Source organism: Grammomys surdaster, unplaced genomic scaffold, assembly GCF_004785775.1.
Source record: "Grammomys surdaster isolate TR1022 unplaced genomic scaffold, NIH_TR_1.0 125429, whole genome shotgun sequence".
Classification (NCBI taxonomy): Eukaryota; Metazoa; Chordata; class Mammalia; order Rodentia; family Muridae; genus Grammomys; species Grammomys surdaster.
This window is the reverse complement of record NW_021620296.1, coordinates 1,061,882-1,087,302: the sequence shown is the minus strand read 5'-3', so window position 1 is coordinate 1,087,302 and position 25,421 is coordinate 1,061,882. Positions and strand designations below refer to the sequence as shown.

Genomic DNA, 25,421 nt, shown 5'->3' with positions numbered 1-25,421 from the left:
AGTGACACACACCATAGTAACGAACCAGATTTTTAAAAACACAGAACAAATTAGAAAAATGGAGCCTCCTTAAGATGAGCCTAAAGGGTGTCCAGGTAGAGGATGGAAAAACAGCGTCCTTTAAAGGAGGTGACAGTTGGAGAAGGACCACAGGAGGAAGTCTGGGCTGTGAACAGTCTGGGGTAAGGTGCAACCAGGAGCCTCGGGAAGGAAGTAGTCCTTGCGGCCAGTGGCTAGTTAGCCATGTTGGCAGTGAGCAAAAGCACCGGGTACGCTTTCCCTTCCTCCTGAGCCCCTCCCTCAGCTTTCTGCTGGGGTGACCCATCTGTCTTCCTCAGATCCATGCCTCAGTGTCCCTGTTTGTAAACTGTGATGAGTGAACGGAATCAAATTGTTCCCTCGCCCTACGTCCCTGACTTACAGAAAGAGAAACTGAGGCTGAGAAGGGTGGAGCCGATCACACCCCCATTGCCCACTTAAGTGTTGGAGGCAGGGCTTAAAAACAAGTAGGGGGAGAGTCCCGGCTGAGAATGGGCGTGGCCAGGCAAGGGGACCAGAGGAGGTGGCCTGGGGCGGTCGGTGCTTGGGGCGGGGCATGGCTCCAGGTAGGCTTGAGAGCCCAGCGGGCGGGGCCGGGCGTCCGGGCGGGGCTCGGGGGTTTGTGTCCGCTCCAGTCCCCACTGGGGACCTGGCGGGGTTAGACTGGGGGCGGAGCCTAGATGGAGACCCGGTACGCACGCCCAGCCCTGCGTTTCAGCGGCTTACTGGGAAGGGGGTCGTTGCCCTAGGTGGGTTCGGGGCGGAGTAGATCTTAGATGGAAGTTTCGGAGGGCGTGGCTTGAGCCAGGGATGTCACGGGTCGCGGGTGGAAATACGGACTGCGGCCTGGCTTTGACAGGATCGAGGCGGATTTGCACTTGCGTCGGGGGAGGCGGGGGTACGTGACCTAGGCCCAGTTGTTTCAAGGATGGGTTTAGGAGTGTCTTGGGAGCTTGAGACCTGGCTGAAGCGTGACCCCGGCCTGAGCGTCTGGACGGCTAGAGGCACGTGACTCTTGGGGGCGTGGCGGGGCCCTTACAGGACCTGGAGGAGGGTATTTGGAAGGTGGGGGCGGGGTTGGCTAGGGGTGTGGCTCCTAAGGGGTGTGGCCTAGCGTTGGCTCCGCGGGGGAGCTGGGGTTTGGGGTGTAGCGGTGCGCGTAGGGCTCGTCGGAACCCTCGGGGCCGCGCAGGGGCGCGTACAGCTGGTCGGGGGCGTGTCCGGGGCGTGTCCGCGCAGGCCCAGCGTTAGGGGGCGGGGCCGGCGGCCGGGCGGGGCTCCGGGGTCGGTGTCCGCTCCAGTCCCCACCGCCACGGTACTAGAGAGAGCGCATCCAGCCATGGAGCAGCCGCGGAAGGCGGTGGTGGTGACCGGTAGGTGCGGCCGGACCGGGGGCGGCGGGGCAGGTGCTCGCGGTTGCCACAGGTTTGCAGTTGTCGCCGCCCGCGATAGCACCGTTCGGCCCCGGTAACCTGAAAAGTCTGGGGTCACGCGGCCGGGAGTTCGCAGTGCGGGGGGGACTGGGGTGCAGACGGGTCACCTCACGCACTGCAGTCCCTCCTTTACCCTTCAGAGCTCCGGCCTGACCCCGGGGACAAAGACAGGTTTACGGCCAGGAAATGCCCCGGTGACACACGATCCCCTCAGCCTCTGCCCCTGGCACCTTGCATTGTTGGAGGGGCCTGCAACCTGGTTTGGGGCAGGTGTTGGGCCTGCGTCAGCCTGACCCCGGAATGACCCAGGGACTCCAGAGACCAGCTCCTACTGTCACCAACACCCCCGGAAGCCAACTGTTCTTAATTCCTGAGACTCAGCCTGGGGCCACTTGGTGGAGTCAACTCCACCAGGCCTTGGAAGAGGGCACTCAGGTTAGCCTCTGCCCTGAGCGGCCACTGGGAGTGAGCCAGGGAAAACTCCCACTCCTACAGGTGTTTTGTAACTAAGGAAGGTTGGACCTTTCTCCCTGCTGTTCCCTGCAGTAACAGGTGTGAGCTGAGCCACTATGTCCCTGATCCTTGGAGCATTCTGGGGTTGGGGGTGGGGTGGGGGTGTTTATTTGGTTGGTTGGTTTATTAAGATAGAGTCTCATTCTGTTGCACTGTTCCGCTGACCTGGAACTTACTTTGTGACCAAGGGTGGTTACAGACACAGGATGATTATATAACTTCAGCCTTCCAAATGCTAGGGTGAGCAGCATGTGCCACCATGATGAGATGCCCCCAAGATGTGACCTCTACCTGCTGTCCTGAGGCATGGTGGCCCTCTCTAAACCTCTTAACACTGACAGCAGGTGGGACTCTTACCACCTGAGTTACACTAACCCAGGTTCTTAGAAGTGTGTGTGTGTGTACCAGAGGTCAACCTTGGGTGTCATTCCCCAGGCTCCATCCACCTCTGTTTTGAGAAAATGTCTCAATTTAGGACACATTCAGGTAGCATTTCTCAACCTGTGAGTCATGACCCCTTTGTGGGCCAATTGACCCTTTCACAGGGGTCACCTCAGGCTGTGGGGAAAGACAGATTCATGACAGTAGCAAAATTAGTTATGAAGTAGCAAAGATTATGGAGGGTGGCACTTAGGAAGGCTGAGACCCACTGCTCCTGAGCTTGCCAAGTAGGTCACACTGACCAGGGCCCCTGGGACTGCCTGTCTCTGCTTCCCCAGCCCTGGGAGAGCAAGTGTGTGCCACCGCACTGTGCACTTATGTGGTGCTGGAGAGCCGAACTCAGGTCCTGGTGTGGCAGCTTACTGAGGTATTTTTCCAACTGTATTTATTTATTTTGAAGCAGGGTCTCATGTAGCCTGGGTTGACCTGAAACAATTCTCTTGTCGCAGTCTCGGGAGTCTGGGTCTGCAGGTGTGCACCAGGGCACCTGGAGGTGGGTGGGCTGTTTTTTGTTTTTCTCTTTCGTTTTCTCAATTTAACTTTTCTTGGCAACCCAGTGGCTAGAGAAGGAGACCAAGTTACCCGTGTGGATTGAAATCCCAGCCTCGTCACACTCTTGCTGTGTGACTTGATGGAGTCAGCTCCCTCTCTCTGCATCACTTCTTGTTCATGACAATTAGGCCGGGGAAGCCCTGTCTTCAGAGGAGATAAAGCCAAATGCCACAGCGCTATGGGGTCTGACTTGGTCAGACCTGGAGGTTGAAGGTTGAACTGACCAAAAGCAGAAGCAGCCTGGTGTTCAGGTACCGTGTGTCCTGGAGACACCCTCTCCCAGCCTCTGTGGTGACTCATGGTGGCCTACAACCCTGGGCCTCCAGAATTGGGAGTCAACCCCACCCAGACAATGATAAAGTGTTGGGTTTTGGCTGGAGAGCAGAGCAGTAGAGAGAGGCTGACTGGGTCCTCCCAGGTGTGAGGACCTAAGCAGGATAAGGAAGCCTGTGCCTGTCACCCCAGGACTCAGCGAGCAGATGCCACTGCCCATAGCTGGGACATACCTGGAAGGGCTGGCAAGAAACTAGAATGGGGATGTGTCTGAGGATGAGATTTCAGAACTCGGAGGTAGGAAGAGAGCGTAACATCTCTTTTCCTGTTTTCAGGATTCGGCCCTTTTGGGGAGCATACTGTGAATGCCAGTTGGATCGCTGTCCAGGTAACTCTTTTTTTTTTTTTTTTAATTTTTTTTTTTTGGTTTTTCGAGACAGGGTTTCTCTGTATAGCCCTGGCTGTCCTGGAACTCACTCTGTAGACCAGGCTGGCCTCGAACTCAGAAATCCGCCTGCCTCTGCCTCCCAAGTGCTGGGATTAAAGGCGTGCGCCACCAACGCCCGGCTTTTTTTAAAATTTTTTTTTTCATATGAGCACACTGTAGCTGTCTTCAGACATACCAGAAGAGTGCATTAGATCTCATTACAGATGGTTGTGAGCCACCATGTGGGTGCTGGGAATTGAACTCAGGACCTCTTGAAGAACAGTCAGTGCTCTTAACCTCTAAGCCATCTCTCCAGCACTTGTCCAGGTAACTCTTATCTGAGGGAGGAGCCTTGCCTGGAGCTGAGTGTCTTTCCAAGTATTTAATACAATTTAACGTTGAACTTTAACCTTGACTGTTTTTTTTTTTTTAACTCAAGATGTCATTGTATATAGCCCAAGCTAACTTCCAACTCATGGTCCTCCTGCCTCAGCCTCCTGAGCAGTAGTTGAAAACCCGTTCTATTGACCTGGTGTAGTGGGACACACCTTTAATCCCAGCATTCAGGAGGCAGAGGCAGGCTGATTTCTATAAATTCTAAGCTAGCCTGGTCTACAGAGCAAGTTCCAGGACAGCCAAGGCTATACACTGAGACCCTGGCTAAAATGGAAAACTAATTTACAAAAGGTGGGTGTGTCCCAGCAGGTCCTATCTAGGCTGAGGATCAAGTGGGCGTCCTGGGGCAAGCCTCAGTCTCCACTGGGAACCTCAGAGGGGTGTCTCTTCCCAGAGTCCCATCCAAGAAGTGACTCTACTAACTTGTGTTTCCTTGCCAGATGGGATATTCAGACAGACAGACTAGGGAACAGTTGAGTGGAAAGAGAGAGACAGACGTTTGATTCTTTGATAAACAACTGGCTGAGACGGCAGCCAGACCAGGATTAATTTTAGCCCATTAGCTGTGTGATTTAAGGGTTCTCTCTTCTCACCCGAGACTCCCACGTCCCCCGCCACCAGCTTGTCACCGTCCCCACACTGCAGAGCTCAGAAGTCTCAGCTGGTTTACCACCTCCTCCTCTTTCCACTGATACTCTGCAAGCCGGATGGAGGAGCCTGGGGTCCCAGGGACCTTGCAGATGGGTGGGGCCGGGCCCCGCTGCACATCTACTCCCGGGAGCAGCAGACAAAAAGCCCCAGTGTGTCTCAGAAGACTTGTGTGTCTGGCTTTGTGCGAGTTACAGACGGGAGGCTTCACGGGCTGAGTGGACACAAAGCCAGTGTCTGGATTCCTGGCCGGACAGCACCGTCTGCATGTAAATGGGAAATCAGTTACACAGTCTGCGAAGATTCCCTTGGAGCTTTGGGGATGTGGGGAAACTCCGTGTCGTGAAAGACCAAGACTGTTCCTTAGCCCGGTCCTTGAAAATGTTTTGTTTGTTTATGCATCTGATTATTGTGTGTGTGGAAGGGCACACATGTGGAGGTCAGGGGCAGCATGCGGGTCAGCTTCTCTCCTCTCACTGTGTGGGTGCTCAGGATAGAGCATGGAGGCCAGGCTGGACCGCAGGCTTCATCACCCTTGAGCCTTACTTTTTTTTTTTTTAAGTTTTGAGACAGGATCTCACTCTGGCTGACCTTGAACTCCTGATTCTCCTGCCTCAGTTTCCCAAGTGCTGGGGTTGCAGAGGGGACCCTCACTAGCATTCTCTTTATTCCCCCCAGGTCTAGGGTGGCAGGCTGCTTCCTGGGAGGGTCAGGTGGACGTCAAGGACCAGGCTGACTCTGGCTCTTTTCTGCATAGTCTCCCTGAGTGGGCCACAGATGTGGTGACATCCAGGGATAATTACTGCCACCGCAAGTCTAGACAGACCGGCTAAGGGTGCCAGCAAACAAAGAGGGCTTTGTGCTGGGGTCAAGGAAATCAATTGGTCAGATGCAGCCATGCCTGCTTTTGCGACAGGGTCTTTTCAGGTAGATGACCAGGGACAATGCCACAGCTGCACCCTGCCTGGTGCTTTCCAGGTGCTGGGTACTGACCAGAATTCAGGAAGTGGGATTTGGGGCTCACAGCCCTCTTCTCCTAGGAGGGCTAGAACCAGGTGTCCAGGGACAAAAGGCAGAACCTGGTGAAGGGTGACATTACTTGCACATCTGTGATCAGTCCCCACTACACTGGTCTTCTCAGCCATAGAGTCCCCCCCCCAAAAAAAAAAACAGAGTGTCAGCACTGAAGAGTTCTAGTCTTCTGGAAGTTCCTAGCCTTCGCAGGGACATTAAATACTGGCTCGCACCCACTTACCCTGTGCGTGCGTGTCCTGTTGTTTGAGGGTGCCATGGGATGAGGGTGAACCCCAGCCAGATCTCAGCCATGGATTTTGTGTATGGGGGGGCATGTCTTTTGTCTGTTTTTTGAGACAGGGTTTCTCTGTATAGCTCTGGCTATTCTGGAACTCACTATGTAATCCAGGTTGGCCTTGAAGTCAGAGATCCTCTTGCTCCTGTGTCCCAAGTGCTGGGTTTAAAGCTGTGTGCCACCGTGCCTGGCATTTTGTTTGTTTTTTGAGACAGGGTCTCAAGTAACCCAGGTTAGTCTCAAACTCACTATCAGCTAAGAACGCCTGAGTCTTTGCCTTGGCCTTGCAGAGATGATGAGCTGACAGCGTCACTCCTTTGAGGGTGTTCCTCAGTCTCCTGTCATTACTGTCCTGTCATGTGTCTGTCCTTCCATCTTGCTTTGGGCACTTTTAATGAGGTCACCATTGGGAACAGTGTGGGACCTGTGGGAATTGCATGAGGAGTCTCTGGGGGCCCAGGCAGCCATTTGTAGCAGTGTGAGCAGATTCCTGAGGGAGGCAGTGCCATGGAATTCATTCTTGGGGAGCTTCTCAAAGATGATGGTGAGATAGTGGTGTGGTGGCCCATGGCCGCCATCCCAACGCTAGGGAGACAAAGGCAGGGGGACTAGAAAGCCTGCACTAGCATGGGCATAGTTAATCCTGGCTAGAAACAGGAGCAACTATTCCCTAACAGAAAATTTAACCGTTTTTTTTTCCTTTTGGAGACAGTGTCGCTTTGTAGCCCAGGCTGCCTCACACTCTGTTCTCCTGTCTCAGACTCCAGTGTAGGCATGACAGGTGTGTGCTGGCTTAGTCAGCTTCAAACCCTAAAGCACTGTGGTCCCCAGTGCTGGTGAGAACCGGTCTCCCGGGGTGGCGCGATGTGTGTGTCCATGGTTGGGGGGGCCCTGTTCTGCCTTGAGTGTACCCCTTGAAGAGTTTGGATGTTGGTGAATGGTCTTGGTGCCTGGATCCTGATTTTATTTCTTGCTTTTGTGAACTACAGATTTACACCCTGATTCAAGTCAAGCATGTGGGCGCGACTGGGCATCACCAAGGCTCCTGGGCACACATTGAAAAGGGGTGTAGGGTGGAAGGCTATGGAGTGGTTTACTTGTTTTAGTGTTTGTTTGTTTTGGTTTTGGTGCTTTAGGGATAGTCCCTCTAAGTAGCACTGGCTATACTGCAACTTGCCCTGTAGATCAGGCCAGCCTCAAATTCACAGAGATCCTCCTGCCTCTGCCTCTCAAGTGCTGGAATTAAATGTGTGCATTGCCACATCTGGGCTCTCTGCTTTTTTTATTTTTATTTTTTTTATTTTTTATTTTTTTATTTCTCTTATAGCCCAGGCTGGCCTTGAACAACTGATCCTCCTGCCTCCATCTCCCGTAGTAGGTATGGGAGACAGGCTGTGATGCTGCCCTTTTGTTCTATCTTGGTTTTTAAGTTAGATTTATTTAAATCATGCACATGTAAACGTCTGCTGTGGGAGGCACACGTGTGCCCAGGCCTCCAGAGGCCCGGGCCTCAGAGATGGAGCTACAGGGCACTGACCTCAGGTGCTCCTGCCTCTTCTCCAGCCCTGTTGTGGTGTTTGAGATAGGGTCCCATGGCAGCCCGGGTTGTCCTGGGACTCACAGCGATCCTCTTGCCTCAGCACTTCAGTGATTCACACCATCTGATCTGCTGGGGGACTTCCTGTTTATTAGTGAAGTTCCAAAGTCCATCAAATACAGTTGCCATGGCTGCAGCTTACTCTTTGCCCCTTCCCCACTCACCCAGCAGGTGGCGCTCTTCCCCTACCCCACAGCAAACCCAAAGAAACTAGTCCTTTGGGTTTTTTAATTCCTTCAGGTTTTGTGTCTTTCTTTGTTTGAGTTTAAGGTGCGGGTTTGTTGAGACAGGGTCTCTTTGAACTCCTGATCCCCCTGCCTCCACCTCTCAAGTGTTTGGATGACAGGCATGTACACTGGGCACACTAGCTTCTGTGGTGCTGGGCAGGAACCCAGGCCTCCCTTCCCCACATGCTGGTTGAACACTCTCCCAGCTGAGCCACGGCTATGCTCACCAGCTGAGCTTCAGCCTCAGACCTTTTTTGCTTTTTTGTCTCTTGTTTGCATGAGACAGGATCTCACTATATAGCCCATGCTAGCTTGGGATTCATGATGTAGAAGAGAAGGCTGGCTTTAATGTAGCAGCAATTCTCCTGCCTCAGCCTTTCAACTATTAAAACAATTCTCAGTACTATGACAGTGATACCTGTCTCAACCTCCATTTTTATAACGTGGTCTTTGTCACAGTTGCAGAAATGGGTTACTACTGACTCTTCCTTAGGCAGCCCTGCTGTGGTCACAGGGAACCTGCTGGTGAGCTGGGCTGCTCAGTGGGTTACGTGCTGTGGTCACAGGGAAACCTGCTGGTGAGCTGGGCTGCTCAGTGGGTTACGTGCTGCCAAGACCGTTTTTTGAGGAGGAGCAGAGTCTCATGTAGCTGAGGCTGCCTTCAGTTTTTCTGTGTAGCTGAGGATGGCCTTAAATTCCTGATCCTGCCTCCTTCTCCCAAGTGCTGTGTGTCACACCCAGCTGAGCCGCCTGGTGTCTGGAGACAGGAAGGCTCCTTCTAGCCCCTTCGTCCTCATACCTGTTTTTCCTTCCAGGAGCTGGAGAAGCTGGGCCTTGGGGACAGCGTGGACCTGCACGTGTACGAGATCCCTGTGGAATACCAGACTGTGCAGAGGCTCATCCCAGCGCTATGGGAGAAACACAGCCCCCAGGTGAGCAGCCGTCAGGAGCACCCGCTCCAGCCTAGTCACTGTTCTGTCACCATGAAGAGACACCATGGCCACGGTCACTCACAAAATCCAATATCTGACTAGGGTGTGCTCAGTTTCTAACGGGTAGCCCGCAGTCATCACTTCCGGAGGTGCGGCAGGCAGGCACGAGGGGCAGGCGTGGGGCAGTAGCAGGCAGAGAGAAACACAGACTGAGTGTTTGAAACCTCAGCACATTCCCCACTCCCTCACCTCCTCCAACAAGGCCACACCTCCTAATCCTTCCCAAGGGGTCCACTGCTCCCTGGAGACTAAGCACACAAATATATGAACCTCTGGGGCCATTCTCATTCAGACCGACCATAAGGCCAGTGCCACACCGCAGCCTTACACTTCTGTGGATTCTTATAGACGGGAGAAAGGAAGACAGACCGGGGACCTGGCAGGGCCTGGCTGTCTTCTGTGTTGTGCAGCAGCCAGGATGGGTTTGAGCAAGTTACAGTTAAATATGAGTATGTGAGGCCCTGGTGTCCGCTCAGCACCACCAAAGAAAATATTAATAAAAAAATAATTTTCAAAACACACCTCAAGCAAGGAAGGTACAGTGATAGCCATCACCTCAGCAGTCATGAATTAAGGGATAGCCTGGGCTACATGAGAGACTGAAACCCTGCATCAAAGGTGAAGCCAAAGCCTGCCCTGGGCTCCTAAGAAGCCATGTGATAGCTCATTTTGTAGCAACATCAGAGACTCACTGCTCTTATTCCTGGTGTATGGGGTGGGTGTCTCCTCCCGCTAACCCGCCCCTCATCCTCAGCTCGTGGTGCATGTCGGGGTGTCGGGCATGGCTACCACAGTGACGCTGGAAAAATGTGGCCACAACAAGGGTTACAGAGGACTGGATAATTGCCGATTCTGCCCCGGCTCGCAGTGCTGTGTAGAGGATGGTCCTGAGAGCATCGACTCCATCATTGACATGGACGCCGTGTGCAAAAGGGTGACCACGCTGGGGCTGGACGTGTCCGTTACCATCTCTCAGGACGCTGGCAGGTGGGCGCCAGGCCCCGGGGGCTTCCTTTCCAGCAGGGAGGCTGGGGACCAAACGGTAGACGAGTTCCTCAGTCACTCTCCACCTTAGGTTTCTCTGTGTAGCCCAGGTTGGCCTGGAACTCTACATAGACCAGGCTGGCCTCAGCCTGACATCTACCTGCCTCTGCCTTTTGATTGCTGGGATTTTCACGCCCAGCAAAATAAGTTTTTAGAAAACAGAGAGTAGGCATCCAGGGTCCCCCACATTCCAGACCCCTAGATTCTCCTCCACCTCCCATAGCACAGAAGGACTTTTCAGAAGCCTGGCGACTTTGGCCTGGGACTCACTGACTGTGACTCCTGTCTGTCTCAGGTACCTGTGTGACTTCACGTATTATACATCGCTCTACCAGGGCCGTGGCCGCTCCGCTTTTGTGCATGTGCCCCCGCTGGGCAAGCCCTACAATGCCGACCAGCTAGGCCGGGCACTACGGGCCATCATCGAGGAGATGCTGGGTGTCCTGGAGCAGGCAGAGGGAGACATCAGCTGTTGCCACCAGCTCTGACAGGCCATGTACACCTGGGTGCTGTGAGAGGGGGCATAACTGGGCCATGGAGGGTCCTGACTCATCTGCCTCTCCTCCTGGTGGACCAAAACGGCGGTGATAGAGAGAGCTCCTTCTGGATATCATCTGGGGACACTTCTGCTGTGCTCAGAGGCCAGGGCTTGGACAAGATGGCCAGAGGCTAGTGGCCTGCACGCCTGCCATGGCACTACCTTGGCCCTGACACAGTCTGCGTTTTCAGGTTTATGGACAAGGAGTTGAAGTTTTCCTTGTGGCTGGGGCCTCACAGAGCATCATAAAGTAGATTAGCTCTGATCCATTTCCTGAACCTGGACGGTCTCCCCCAAAGCCACTTGGGACTTGGTTGCCTTTTCTATCTTCTCTCTGTCTCCATCTCTGTGTCTGTCTTTCTGTCTCTCTGCCAGTCTCTGTCGTGTTGTCTCTGTCGCTATGAGTCTCTGTTGTGCCCGCCTCCCCTTCAGTGCTCGATCAGGGAACAGACTAATCTATATTCCCATTGGTGAGACTTCAGGTCCAGCCAACAAGTGTCTTTTCTTTGTTCTGGGGAGGGAGGCCTCTTTTGCCTCCTGCCCTGAAAATACCATCATACTTTGGCTCTCCATAGTGGGTTCCCTTTACTTGGAAAAGCAGGCTGCTGTGCCACCAAGGGCCTGGCCACAGTGGCTTCTGGTGCCTGTGGGGAGCTGATCCTGCCGTGACCTTTCTTATTCTCTTTTTCATTTTTTAGACTCTAAATATTTAGAGACTCTTAACTTTTGAAGGTATTTGTTGTTTTTTGAGACAGGGTCCCAGGTAGCTCAGGCTGGCCATTTGAACTTATTGTATAATCCAGGCTGACCTTATGTGAACTCCTGATCCTCGGGCCTCAGCTTCCTAAGCTGGGAGGACAGGTGTTTGCCACCATACATGGCCCACCTGGGACCCAGAAACCACAGTGTGAACCATCACCCGGGATCTGTAGATTGTCTCCATCTTGAGATAGACAGCCTCTAATATCCTGTTATTCGGGACCTGGGAGGAGAGGCTGCGGTGCTCAGGCATGTCCCTGCATGTCGGATCAGCCACAGAGATATCCGGTGACCTGCATTTGGAAGTGTGCCAGGGACTCTAGCCAGCCTTTGTCTCTGGCTGACTTTGAACTTCTAAGCCAGGAGGAGAGGCTCTCAGGAAGGGTGGGTGTGACATGTGACCTGGACACCTTCCAAGACCAAGTCCAGTTCCTCCCAGTGAAGCCACATCTGTGTTGATGCCACCTTCCCTCCTGTGGATGGATTCAGGCCTCTGTGTCCCCGTGGGATTGATGGATCTGAATTCTGAAGTGACGTCTCGTCCCTGAATCTTCTCATTGTTTGTGAGACTGGGTCTCCTATAGCCCAGGCTAGCCTCCAAGTCACTGTAGCTGAGGCTGACCTTGAACTCCTGACCCTCCTACCTCTGCCTACCCAGTGCAGGGCTTATGATAGCGTATGTGCTGGACCCAGCTACTTTTAAGCTCTAGTGTTCCTTGTTCTGATGTGGTTTCTTCTTGTCATCTTCGTTGATCCTGTGTCTGGAGCTTATCTGTCGCCACATGGAGACCTGAGCAGCTGGCTCTCCTTCCGAATCTCAGGGGTGAGAGTACCCTGGAGTGCCCTGGGGTGACTTGTTGCCCCTGCAAAAACATGTATGGGTGTGGACCAGCATTTAACCAGGGCTCTGCCGCACAGTCCTGTACTAACACCTTCTCCTAGAGGGAGAGGCCCTACAGCCTCCCAGCTAGCTGTGTGTGTGTGTGGGGGGGAGTGTATGGCTCTTTTGCCTGTGGGGGCTCGGGAGTAAGGGATCCCCCAGGGCCCTGGGTTTTTGAGACATCATGTAGACAAGGCAGGCCTTGAACTCACGGCCATCTAGCCTCAGCCACCCCCTGAGATGACAGAGATGGATCTGATTTTGGTTCCCATATATCTGTTTTTTTGTGTTTTGAGGCAGAGTTGTACCTGAACTCTGTAGCTCAGGCTGGCCCTTTAACTTGTGGCAGTCCTCCTGCTTCAGGTGTATCCAGTGCCTGGCAAATCTTCCTCAGACTATGGGCTATATGCTTCACTCTCAATTTTCTCAACGTCCCCGGCAGGATCTGGCTGGCTTTCCGTGGCCCAGCTCTGCTGGGAACACCTTGTTCTGCTCAGGGACTGAGAGACTTCTCCTCTGGTCGCCAGGAAGGTGTACATGTCATTTTCTAGTCCCCACTGTTGAGCTGACAAGGATCCCAGGATGTGGGGCTGGTATTTATTTAGGCATCTCTTAAACACACACCCCTTGGCCCTAATCCAAAACCTTTTGATTTTTCTCCTTGTTTCTTGGCAGGTGGGGTCAGGGTCTGTAGTTGCCAGGTGTTGGCCTAGATTGGTCACATTGACCCCTAAGGTCCAGGTCACCCCAACCCTGACCTTCATTTCTCATTCCTACCTTTGGGGTGGGGTGGGCGGGGCTTTGAGGGGTAGACTGTCATATGGGCAGGACCTGACCTGGGCCTAGCTGGCCCTTACCAGCAATGGCAAAGTAGAAAGCTAGCCCAGTGGTAGAAGAGAAGTAGCATTGACATAAATCTGAAGCCAGGGACATGTGTAGGGACAGCCATGGTGGTGTCTGGGTTCTCAGCCAGTCTGAGAAAATGTCTGATTTTCAACTTAGGTGTAGGAATGTAGCTTTCGGACCAACATGCTACCCCTGGGCCACTCCAATGTTTGCCAAGTCCCCTCGGAGGGCCAGGCTGCAAGGAAGAGGCTGGATCGCCATAGTGGGCACTAATGTTTTGAATTTGTTTTTGGGGGGAGGCGGGGGGTGACACAGGGTCTTGTGTAGTCTGGGCTGGCTTCACACTATGTGGCTGAGGGTGACCTTGAATTCCCTGCCTCCGGGTCCCAGGGATGACGGGGTTAAGCCTCTGAGACCGCTTTGGAGACAGATCTTAAATTGATAGCTTCAGCTAAAATGGGGAATCTCATGTCCTTCCCAAGCCGGCATGCAAACCTTCAGAAAAGGGTGGGCCCCGAGGCGGGGAAGGCTGGAAAAGCAGACTGTAGGTGCTTTTGTATGAGGAGTGTCTGCTGGAAGGCAGACCAGCTGCTGTGTACACAGGCTGCTTGTGCCTTCGCCCCCAGGGTGACCTTGCTGTACACTAGGAGAGCTCCTCTACCCTCCCCTGCCCCTCCCCCTCCCACTGTCTAGACAGCTTACCCTTGACCTCTCTACCCCTTGGAGTGTCTGAGCCCAGAAGTCCTCTCTGGGAAAGTAAGAGACAAAGCCTTATTCTGGAGTTGGAACTGTGGGGGTCCCCATGCACGATGACGGCTTCTCAGATGCAGACCCAGGCAGGTTGCCTCTCTCCTCAGCCCACTGTCTCTCCGTATCCACAGGCTGGGGGGAGCCAAGAGAGAGGGCTTTGGTATTCTGTGTCAGGTGAAATGTCTGCCCCGTCGCCCCCCTCACGGCCGCCCCCCCCCCCAGCACAGTGTCTGGACCAGAAGACAAAGACCAGAAGGCAAATGGCTCTGTTCTTCATTGTATGCAACAGTAGGGAAATTAACCAAACTCATTCTTTGCCTGTGAAAAGCTAAACCCTGAGCGACCACGGCCACTAACCTTGCCTGTCAGTGATGCTTGTCCCTGGTGTCAGGCGCACTGGTCACAAGCTGTAAGATTGCATCATCCAGCCACTGGAAGTGGAGGCAGGAATCAGCCTTCCCTACACTGCAAGTTAGAGGCTGGGCTGGGATTTGAGAGACTTTGTCTTAAAAACAAAACGTCAGGAAGAAAGGAAGAAAGAGAGGTGAGCAAGGTGGCTCAGTGGGGGAGTCAGTTGCCACCAAACCTAAAAGCTGGGCTTTATTCCCCAAGAGCCACAGGTGGAAGGTGAGAACTGCCTTCTACCACAGGGCTGTTTCCCTGAAACACTGGGACGCAGCTTTCGTGTCTGGGCCATGTTTGAGGGACTCACAGAGAGCTGGGTTTGGGAGTAGGTTTTTGGTTGTTGTTGTTTTTGTTTTGTTTTTAGTTTTGTTTTTAGTGGTTTCACTCTGTAGGCCTTGAAGGCCCTAAGTCCTCCTGCCTCTGCCCTCAGGGTGGAGGAGGGCATGCCTGTGCTACCATGCTCTGCTTTTCTTTTATAAAAAGAGGTTTCACTAATGCTAGGTGGCACCAGGCTCTTTTCCTTCAAAGCCTGGGGTGGCCCTGTCAAGGTCAGCTACAGCCACACCTTCGGAAGTGCTCCAGCTAAGGGTCTGGATTGTTTATGGGACCCCTCAGTACCTCAGGTATTTTATCCTCTCTACAGGGGCTCTTCTGCCCTCTGAGACACTTCTGGCCCAGTGTGCCTTCTCTTTGACCCCAGAGCTCCCACTAAGCACCCTGACTGGGTGTCTGAGACCCCAGGGAATAGAAGGGAGAAGGGCCTGCCAGGCCGCACTCTGGAAAACTCCATGCTCTTTACCTAGAAACCAATAAAGTTGCTGAAACCTGTCATTGTGCATCCAGTGTCACCTACCAGGGACTTAGAGCAGGTTCAAATGACTGGGGTCTCGCTACAGTCCACAATGGCCAGACTCCGACTACTGGCCTGGAAACCATCTTCCTATCTTAGCCCTCCTGGGTCTGGGGTCAAAGATGTGAACCAACACCTATAACTCTTTTTGGAGTAGATTGGGATGGCCCCTCAGCCTCACACAAACCCAGCCTTATTGTAGGGGTCTGGAGAATCCCAAGGTGGAGGCCAGACCTCAGCTTCCCTATACCTGTGGTTCTCACGGCCTGAAATTTCTCTGGTTAGCTGAGTCCTGCTTGACAAAAAGGAAGAAACGGGGTGATTTTTGCCAAGCCAGGGCTCGTGACTCTGGTGTAGGAACACAGATTCCTGTCACCCTGACTGTCACGCGCTGCAAACTTTTATAGTCATAGGAAGTCATAAACCAACAGTAAGCGGTGGGGACACAGGATGCCATGGTTCCGGTTGGGTTTACAGGGGCTTGCTGACATTCCCAGCTGGGCAATCAGTGGACACGGGCCAGACAGTGTAACACCTGGACAGAAATGTCTGAAGGACACCTGGGCCCTCTATTGCCTATCAGAATAGTAAACAAGGGACCCCAAAACATTAGAAGTTCCCCAGGAGTCTCATACTCCAAGGAGAATGGTGAAGCCAGGGGCAGCCAAAGCAAGAACTTAACTTGCCTCTGGCAAACGTTCCACACAGCTCGGACATCTGGTCGGACCACCTTGCAGGAGAGATGAGCTGACAGTGATAGGTTAGTGAACGACGGAGACTCCTCCTGGCTGGCACTGCATGGTCAGGCTAACACTGTGTGGCCCAGCACACTCTCCGTCTGTGCTTAGCCCTAAGCCGTGTTCTAGGAGGACTTGGGGTGCTCGGAAGCCTCGTGCTTGGACCTGCAAGGGACTTGGGGTACTCTATGCCTCTGTGCTTTTTTCCATATGGAATATATCTTGGGCCAGTGAGATGGCCCGGCAGGTGAGGGCACTTACTGCCAAGCCTGAGAATCTGAGTTTGAACCCCAGTGAGTGTTAGGGTTCCTGGGTACACAAATCATGAGGAAGGGACACAAAAGTCAGAATAAACCAAAAGCAACTTTATTCACCATGAGGAAGCGCTTCTAACCGGCTAAGGTCAGGTACGGTAAAGGCCTTGAAGAGCAGGAGCCGTCTCCTTTTGAAGCATAGGAAAGAAGAAATTTGTAGCTAGGCGTTGGTGGCGCACGCCTTTAATCCCACCACTTGGGAGGCAGAGGCAGGTGGATTTCTGAGTTCGAGGCCAGCTTGGTCTACAGAGTGAGTTCCAGGACAGCCAGGGCTATACAGAGAAACCCTGTCTCGAAAAACCAAAAGAAAAGAAAAGAAATTTGTAAGCAGAGGGTTAGTCCTGGGATGTGACTGTTTACAATACAAGCCCAAGCCTACTCTAACAAAGCAGAGGTCTTCTCTGGTGCAGGCCAGGTGCTTTTACTGCAACCGAGTTGAGAGCAGGGCTTGAGGGCTTGCAGTAAAATAGGGCCACAGAGCAAAGCTTGGGATAACTCTGGGCTCTTCAAAGACATGAGCTTCCTGCCGGAGACCCTCCTTGTCTTTTGTTTATTTATTTGTTTTTTTGTTTTGTTTGGTTTTTTGAGACAGGGAGGGCTGCTTCTGTGTAGCCCTGGCTGTCATGGAACTCACTCTGTAGACCAGGCTGGCCTTGAGTGCACAGAAATCCTCTGCCTCCTGAGTGCTGGGATTAAAGGTGTGTGCCACCATGCCTGGCCAAGACCCTCTCTCAAAACACACATTAACACCTGTAAACTATATGACACTTAAACCCCCATATCTGGGAGGAAAAGGACCACACTGGGGATTTGCTTAGTGTGACTGGCTGGAATGGGATTGAGGTGGACAAACAGTCCTCCCATGGACCTAAGACAGTCCTACCTCCACTCCACCGTCCGCCTTCAGGCCTCTGCCTCTGGGAACTTGTTTCCAAGGCATATGCATCCTTTACAAGTGCCCAGACCTGCCCAGACATGTCCCAGGTGCCCGGGAACTGGAGATGGGGCCCCTGGCCTCCCCTGGCTCAGGGCTGATAAGGGACTGGGGAGCACAACGGAGATCGAGCCAGAAACAGAAATGGGAAAGCAGAAAGACCAAGTGGCACATTTCAGACATTTATCTTAAAAATTTCATGCATTTGTAAACTTAAAAAAAAAAAAATGTATGTGTATAGGTGCTTTGCCTGCCTGGTACGTGCATGCAGGCACCTCAGAGGCTGGAGGGGGACGTCAGATTCTCTGGAGCTGGAGTTAGGATGGTTGTGAGAGTCACACTGAAGGGCTGTAGCCCGCCTGAGCCCTAGTCTTTCTCCTTTCCCTCTTCTCCTTGCTAATCCATTAGATCTCATTCCTAAAGCAAGCTCCCAAGGTTTGTTCCCTAATTTGGCCACTTCCTCCTCCTGAGGCTGACTACCAAGGTCAATGCTACCAAGTACTGAAGTCCAGCAATCAAAAGCCCCTTTGGCTCACCTAATTAACGTGCCCAATTAAAATTCAACACCTCATCTTAACCCAGGGGTTCTCCCTTTACCTTTGTAAACCTCCATTTGCCTATGGGCCAAGTCTGTCCCCTTTCAATCCAGAGGCAGTCTTTTATCCCCCTCCTCCCTCTCTGTGCTCCCTCTCCCTTCCCCCTCCTCTGTCTTTGTCTCTTACTCTATGCTCTTTCTGTCATTTCCATGTGGGTGCTGGGAACTGAACCTGGGTACTCTGCAAGAGCAGCAGTGAGCCACGGAGCCAGCTCTCCAGCTCCTGATCCTGTCTGTCTGTCTGTCTGTCTGTCTACCTACCTACCTATCTATCGGTAGAGTCTTACTTTACCTCAAGGGCACCAAGGATCAGAGAGAGCCCTGGCAGTCAAGATGAGGCTGTGGGGATGCGGGTTGACCCACGTCAGGTCTGTTTCCCCTGATAACTACCGAGCATACACCTGCCTGTGGAGGTTCCATCTCTGAGTTCTGCCAAGGCCCATCATGCAGTGTGTACTTTATAAATGCACAGGGTACACAGCAAGAGTATAGGGGTGGCCACGAGAACCAGGCCGGGGAAATGGGGGGCTGACGTTGGGAGATGCTTTGCCAAGGGTTCCAGCAAGAGGCATGTGGGACCCTGCAGAGGGTCAGCCGACTGTCCTCCCTAATGGCCTCTGAGACAGGGGCTTGGCTATCACTTTCTCCCAGAGTCCCTGCAAGGGACTTGTGGATGCTAAAGTAAATACTCCACCAATGTAGCTACAAAAACTCCATCAACCAAGCTACAAGCACCTCTACCCACTGAGCTGGCCTACAACTTACATTTACATTTAATTTGGCCTGGGTGTAAACACGCCATGAGAAACCTGTAAACATCAGAGGACAACTTTCAGGAGTGGGTTCTCTCCTTCTACGGTGACTGGCCTGAGCCCAGGTGCGCACACACAGTTCTAGTCAGCCCTCTGGGCCAGTCTGGTGTGTTATCAAGGTTGTGATGTCCCCTAGTATGCACATTCACAGGTCCACGGTCATAGATCCACGAGTGTCCATCGTCACCAGCAGGTTTTCAGGTTAGGCCGTGCCCGGCCGGCTTTGATCAGGGATATTTCTGATCCTTTTGCTCTGAAGAGTTAATGTTTCTACAGAGATTTTCTCCAAACGCCAGAAGCTATAAAAAGAAAACAAATAGGAGTATAATCCGTGCGTGCAGGTGCCTCCCGTCCCTGCCAGCCTTGGTGGTTTATTTTCTTTGAGTCGATCTCTAGGTCTTGGACCATCGGCTATGCTCCTCAGTCTCTTGGGCACACACTCCCAGGGAAGACAGACTTTTATGTAGCGGTTGTCTTTTATCTCTTTCTATTTTACTTTAGCTGATGAGTGCTTTGTGCATGTCTGTGCACCATGTGTATGCCCCATGCCCACGGAGGCACGGAGGAGGTCGCAGTTACAGCCAGTTGTGACCACCTGTGGGTGCTGGGAACCGAACCTGAGTCCCAGGAGGAGCAGCAGGCAGTCTTAACCGCCGAGCCATCGCTAAAGCTCCACCCTGAGGCTGGGCTCTTTCATTTGCCTACATCGCTGGCCAGTGAACCTAGGGCCCCGCCTGTCTCGCAGTGTGTTCTGTGTCCTCTGGTCCATCCGTGCCTCCCCTGCGTTCAGTCCACAGTGGCAAGCCCGCAGGAGGAGGTACAGGGCCTGAGAGCCTTTGCGTGAAAGCCTATTCTGTGATTGGTGGAAACATGGGCCTTATTTGCATAGAAACAGGATGGGGTGGGGGGTGTCAAACAAGTTGATCCGCCTTCCCTGTGCTAGAAAAGTGCTCTCCCATCGACCCAGGTTCGAATTTCTCCTCCCACAAGTATAACCCCAGCTTAGGGGAGCCCTCAATGTCTTTGCTATCGCTGGGCAGCAGACACCCATGCGGTGCACAGACATATGTGCAGGACCCCAACATGCACTCAAATAAAGTGAACATAACCAATAATCGAGTGGGCCACAGGCACCCTCAGCCTCTGCCTTCTGATGTCTTTTTTTTTTTTTTTTTTTTTTCTGATGTCTTTTTTTGAGACATCATTTGTATAGAGCAGGCTGGCCTCCAACTCACTCAGTGTCCAAGGATGACCTTGGACTCCTGATCCCGAGCCTAGCCTTGGTGATGGGGTGACAGGTGTGCAGGTCTCATCCTGGTTTATGTGGTGCTGCGGATGGAACCCATGGCCTTGTGCACACTAGGCAAGGACTCTATCCACTGAGCTGTAAGTACTGTGTAAGTATGCTAGGGGGCACAGTATAGAAACTGTTAAGTGGCTGTTTCCTTATGGGGGGTAGGTTCGTATTGTGGGTAAAGAGAATATATCCAGAGGCATCTGGAAGCATGCAGAGGACAGAGAAAGAAATCTGCCCCTGGCTAGGACTGTGCGAGAGAACACAAGCCCGGGTGGGCAAACTGTGGATTCTAAGGGACTCCTTTTGGGGACAGAAGACCCATTTCACAAGTTCCCGAGGAACACTGGCTTTTGTCTACCAGCCTGTCTTCCATCCTGAGCTCATTTCTGGAGGGCCTGAGACCTAGATCCAAGCACCCTTCCAACTGAGCTCCAAGCACACTATCAACTGAGCTACAAGCACTTTATCAACTGAGCTACAAGCACTTTATCAACTGAGCTCCAAGCACTTTATCAACGGAGCCACAATCACCCTTCAAACTGAGCTCTAGGCACTGTACCAAGCGAGCCCCAACCTTCTATTTAGTCTATTTTGAGCTGGGATGTTGTAGGTTAGTTACCCTTCATGACCTGGCTAAGCCCCAATCCTCCAGCCTCACTTCCTAGGGGCTGTTTTCCTGTAACTGTTCACTTTTGCATGCCTGGATGCTTTCACAGGAGCAGCAGGCAACAGCTCTTCCGTCTCCTCATGACACAGCATTTTCCCCCTTAAAGCACCCAGCAGAGGAGGAGCAGGCTCGCACTCATGGTGGCCTGGCTGGAGGAAGGCCTGGCACTACAAACCTCACAGGGACAGCTACTGTGTCACTCTGGGGGGACAGAGCAGGCAAAAGAGCCCAGAGGGTCAGTGTACCTGGACTTTTGCTACTTTGTGGGTCCTTCTTTCTTCTAACCCCCCAACACTAGAGAGGATCAAGAAGGGACAGAGAGGAGCAGGGTACAGTGTTATTGTTTGACCACTTCCTGCTGGTTAGGGGCATCAAGTTCCTCGGGGCAAGGTCGATCTTTGTAGTCAGGATATCTAATTTCTTTTTCTTGTTGTTTCTTTTTTGCACAAAACCATGACCAACAACAACAACCAAAAACCCACTTTTAGGCCCTAGCATTTATGTACCCTCTGAAGGGTCCCCAGAAGTCCAAATGTCACATAGGCACAGAAACTATCTGCAGCTGCAAAATCACACCCTTGCCAGGGCACGGGGAAAACCATGGTCAGCTGCTGTGGACAGTCTGTGGTGTGGTCCCAGCTCACCTCTGCCCCAGAGTGTGTGTGGCCTTGGGACCCAGGGATGCTGTTTCTGAAGAGGAAGTCAGGGACCATGTGTGGAAGCTGTCCCATATCCCACACCTGGGATTAAAACAAAACATATTCTTATAATATTTCTGTGTTTTTTGAAGAAACTAAAATTGTCACTATACCACCAGCTTTGGAGGAGCCTGGCAGATAGGGAGGGGGGTCAGGCAGGATGAGAATGTCTGTACTTTCTATGGGGTGGAATGCTCTAGAACTCAAGAGGGGAAGATGTCTGTATTACATAAAATAGTACATTTATGTGTCATGTGCTTTAGAACAATAAAACAATTTCAGTAAGTAAATCCATGCATCAGGAAGTCAGGCCGGGATGGGGCTCAGTAGCAGACAGAGGCCCCTCAGCTGGGGGGGGACTGAGGAGGAGAGCTCGCAAGGCTTAGATAGGAAGACAGCACTGAAAGTAGGGTAAGAGATGTGCAGGAGGGAGTTCTATATGAAGTTTGCCCAAACTTATCTGAGCTCTGACTGCCTGAAACCAACATTGTTGCTAAGAATTTAATCATCTTAAATTTAGTTAGTCAGTCCTGGGCTGGCAGCACCATCCAAGCCTCGGCTATTCCTCTGGAAGCAGAGGTGACCCGGGACTTCCCTGACTCCCGAAATCATCACGGCATGGGGACAGCAGGTTGCCCTGTCCTCTGGAGACTCTCAGGACATTTGAAATTGATCTGCAGGGATCACGAGGTGCTGTCCCTAGGGCAGGAAAGTTTGTGCTTTCTTGTGTTGACAAGGGTGAGGTTATCCCAGCGGGGGCAGCTCACCTCTGCCCCAGAGTGTGGCCTCAGGACCCAGGAATGCTGTTTCTGGAGAGGAAGTCAGGGTCCCAGGCCGCTGAGGTCATGGTTGGCTGGCAGCCCACAGTTGGGCTACCCTGCTCCCTTACGCAGCCCCAGGACCGGTTATGAGGTCATCAGCTGAGGATTTTGAGGAAAGAGAAGCCAAGTTGGCACGATGCCACATTCCAGAGTTTTGTGAACCAGAAATCTGTGTTTGGGGCATGATGATGCTTATCGGAGGATGGGGACCCCATGGAGCCTTGCTGGTCCAGAGCCCTTTGGAGAACATTCCATGAATAAAGTAAATGACTGACTGATTCTGGTCTTAAAGAGACAGATGCCCGGTCGGTCGTCGGCCCAGACGCCACACTGTAGGAAGGGTGGAATGCTATATAGCAAGGAAGAGCTTGGCAGCTCATTTTCTGCCATCTTGACACTCAAGAGACTGAGGCAGGGGGATTGTGGGTTTGGATTCACAGGGTGAGAGTGCTATGGACCTAGAGGAACTGTCCCTAGGCCTCTGACGACATAAATGTTTCTCCCCCCAAATCGCATCCTGACACCTGCCTGAGACTATGGGCCTGGGTCTCTCTCAACAAGCCGCTGTGAGTTTGAATGGCATCAAGGTGCAAAGGTGCATTTACTGAGCCCCTACTGTGTACTCCGGTCATATGGGCGTCTCTAGCTCTCTACCAAAGCCTGTGGTGATCCCACAGGATGAAGGTTGCATCCCCGGCCTGCAGCATTAGGTGGGGGTACAGAAGTGCTGAGAGCATCAAGACTTGTCCTTAGCATCCATCTCAGTCTCAAAGGGTGGGTACCAGGGCCACCGCACGTGGCTCCCCGCGTGGACCTGAGCAGCCGCTCGGGTCACTCCCATGCCCCACATCTATACAGCCATCCGTATCCCAAGAGACCCTGGGCCGTGCTCCAGCCTCAGTTTCCCCACCTGTGACCTGTGATGGTCCTGCCTCAACCTCTCATCTCACACAGCAAAAAGCGGTCTCCTGATCCCTGGCCTTTCCTCTGTAGCATAGAGAGGCTGAGGAACTTGCTCAGTCACGTGGGAATGCGGGATCGTCCCTCAATTTGTAGCATGCGCCCCACCCACCCTCACTGTACCCCCACCCTGAAGATATAGACCACAGGAGACTTTCACAGAAAGAGAAACTGAGGCTCGCAGGTTGGCCTGGGACCAGAAGGCCCCAGTATGATCCAGGCCGTTGATCCACAGATGAGCAGCTCACCCAGGGCAGAGACTCCAACTCTGAGACTTAAATTTGGGGAAAAACGATCAGAAATGAAAATAATCCCAGAACCCCCACTCTCACCAGCCGGGTGTCCACCACACCACACCTCCTCACGGGGTGCAGTGACCTCAAACTGCCCACAGCTGCTAGCACGAGGGTGGGGCCACCTCCCTCCACATTGATCTTGAAGAGTCACCCACTTAGGCAAAGGGTCCTGGAGCAAAACGGTAGTTCTGGGGGTGGGGCCTGGGTCTACAGGAGGAGGGGTCTAGTGCATCGGGGGCGGGGCTTAGATCTGAGGAGGCGGGGTCTGGGATCAGCGGGGGTGGGGGTAGGGGGTGGGGGAGGTTCTGGGGTCAGCCTGGGCTTCCACCTCCTGTCCAGTGAGCACCATGCCAGTGGGACAGAGGGATGGCGGCGGGTAAGGACCTTGTCTTCACATGGGGACATGGAGCCCCCTAGTCAGTCATAACCTGGAGTGTCCCCACGCGTCAGAGGCCACCCAGCAGTAAGTACATTTGGGGAGGGAAGCCTAGGTGCCCCAGACCCCAGCAGGAGCCCTTGATGACACCTGGTGCCTCTAGTTGCTCACTCCTGTCTCACCAGAGGCTCTACAGCCCTTTCGGGGCCCAGGCTGACCGTGGACAGGGCTCCTGGTACCTTCATTCTCCTCCTCCATCTTCTGCCCGAGCCTAAGACCAAATGCCCTCCCCCTGCAGCCACCTCTGCCTCCTGACTGGAAGGAGACCCACAGCAGATTTCCTCTCGTCTCTCTCTCCTGGTCTGGGGATACTGAGGCAGGCACAGGGCAGGGTGTGTGTGAACCCAGTCATCCTGGAAAGGTAAATCTAGCGAAGGATCCTGAAGTAGGGGCTGTTCGCGCAGGGTTTTGAAGGATTAGTAGGAGTCACAGAGGACACTGAACAGGTGCAGTTTGCCCTCGTTTGCCCTTCTGGGCAAGGCTGTAAAGTCTACTCCTGGGACACTGAGGCATAGGGTGACTTGCCTGAACTTGTCTTTTCTAGGTTTTCCTTGGCTTCTTCTCTTTTGATGGGGGTGGGGGGAGCAGGGAGGGAGAGAGGAAAAAGGGGAAAGGGAGAGAGCCCTGCTCCCAAGGGGAAGGAAGAAGCCACTTGAACTTCGGTCTGGACTCCATCACATGTTCTGTGGGGACGGTCAGCTCTCCTGAGCCGAGAGGTACCGCCCCCTCCCCCTGCGGAGCCCTGGGATTCCCGCCCGACAGATTAGCCTGGTCACCCGAGTTGGCATCGCACGCGGGGGCGGGGCGGACAGAGTCCAGTGGGTATAAAGGCGGCTGCAGAGGGCTTAACTCAAAGCCACACTCAGGACAAGCGACATGGCTCTGCCCGCACTCCAGGCCCAGCCTCCAGAAGGCTCTCAACTGAGGTTCCTGCTGTTGCTGCTGCTGCTGCTGCTGCTGCTGTCGTGGCCATCGCAGGGGGACGCCCTGGCAATGCCCGAGCAGCGACGCTCCCACCCCGAGTCCCAACTCAGCGACGACGAGCTACGGGGTCGTTTCCAGGACCTGCTGAGCCGGCTGCAAGCCAACCAGAGCCGGGAGGACTCGAACCCAGAACCAACCCCCGACCCGGAGGCTGTCAGGATTCTCAATCCAGACGGTGAGTGGCAACTGGGGACCCACTTTGGCAACACCCTTTCCAAGTTCTAACCAACACACTCGAGTCCACGAGGCCCAGCCCAGCTTCCGAGCCTCAGTTTCCCCTGCTGGGACCTCTGGAGTTGCCAGCAGTCCTCCGTGCAGCGGGCACAGCCACAGTAGGAAGGATGACCGTCCTCAGACCAGAGCTGGACAAATGATGTCCAGAGAGGTCAAGGTCGCTCCTGGAGATGCACAGCACTCGAGTAGGGGAGGACACAGGGGATGGTTAGAGGGTCCTGGAGGGAGGAAGTGGGGACGAGAGCCAGGTTGGGAGCCAGAGGGAAAGAACTTGCGGGAACTGGATCGGGAATCTGACGCAATCGCTGGTAAAGAGTCTGCTACAGTAACAAGTGACAGTCGCCTGGATGGGAGGGAGGAGTGTCCGGGGGCCTCGGCTCCGCGCTAGGACCCAGCGGGGGCTGGGGGCGGGGCCAGGCCGATTGGGCCACGCCCCCTCAGAAATCCGCTAGCTTTCTGTGAATCCAAGTGAACTGCCGCTCTGACGATCTGCAAAGCGACACTTGGATGTGGTGGCGCACGCCTGCCATCCTAACTACTCCGGAGGTTGAGGCAGGAGAATTGCCATGAGTTCAAGGCCAGCTAGGACTACATAATGAGTACCTGTCCCAATTTTTTTCTTTTTCTTTTTCCCTTCTTTCCTCCCTCCCTCCCTCCCTCCCTCCTTCCCTCCCTCCAGCAGACTCTTTACCAGCGATTGCGTCAGATTCCCCTACC

At 53.4% G+C, this 25,421-nt stretch overlaps 2 protein-coding genes across 3 annotated transcripts in view; both read left to right on the top strand.

The window, feature by feature from the left end:
* The first annotated feature begins 732 nt into the window (after nucleotides 1-732).
* On the top strand, nucleotides 733-14,900 carry Pgpep1 (pyroglutamyl-peptidase I). Of its 2 annotated transcripts, none has more exons than XM_028786155.1 (5): nucleotides 733-788; nucleotides 3,587-3,639; nucleotides 8,671-8,787; nucleotides 9,602-9,834; nucleotides 10,187-14,900. In XM_028786155.1, exons 4-5 carry the CDS (start codon nucleotides 9,629-9,631, stop codon nucleotides 10,377-10,379), a joined length of 399 nt encoding a protein of 132 aa, XP_028641988.1. In that variant the 5' UTR covers nucleotides 733-788; nucleotides 3,587-3,639; nucleotides 8,671-8,787; nucleotides 9,602-9,628; the 3' UTR covers nucleotides 10,380-14,900. The 2 variants fall into 2 exon arrangements, with proteins under 2 accessions (XP_028641988.1, XP_028641987.1); XM_028786154.1 differs by lacking the exon at nucleotides 733-788 and adding an exon at nucleotides 1,319-1,412.
* Nucleotides 14,901-23,907: 9,007 nt separating this feature from the next.
* Gdf15 (growth differentiation factor 15) overlaps nucleotides 23,908-25,421 on the top strand; it is a 3,102-nt gene continuing 1,588 nt past the window's right edge. The window contains exon 1 of the mRNA XM_028786137.1: nucleotides 23,908-24,645. Within this exon, the coding sequence (XP_028641970.1) occupies nucleotides 24,363-24,645 (283 nt within the window). The 5' untranslated portion in view covers nucleotides 23,908-24,362. The remainder of the gene's footprint in view (nucleotides 24,646-25,421) is intronic.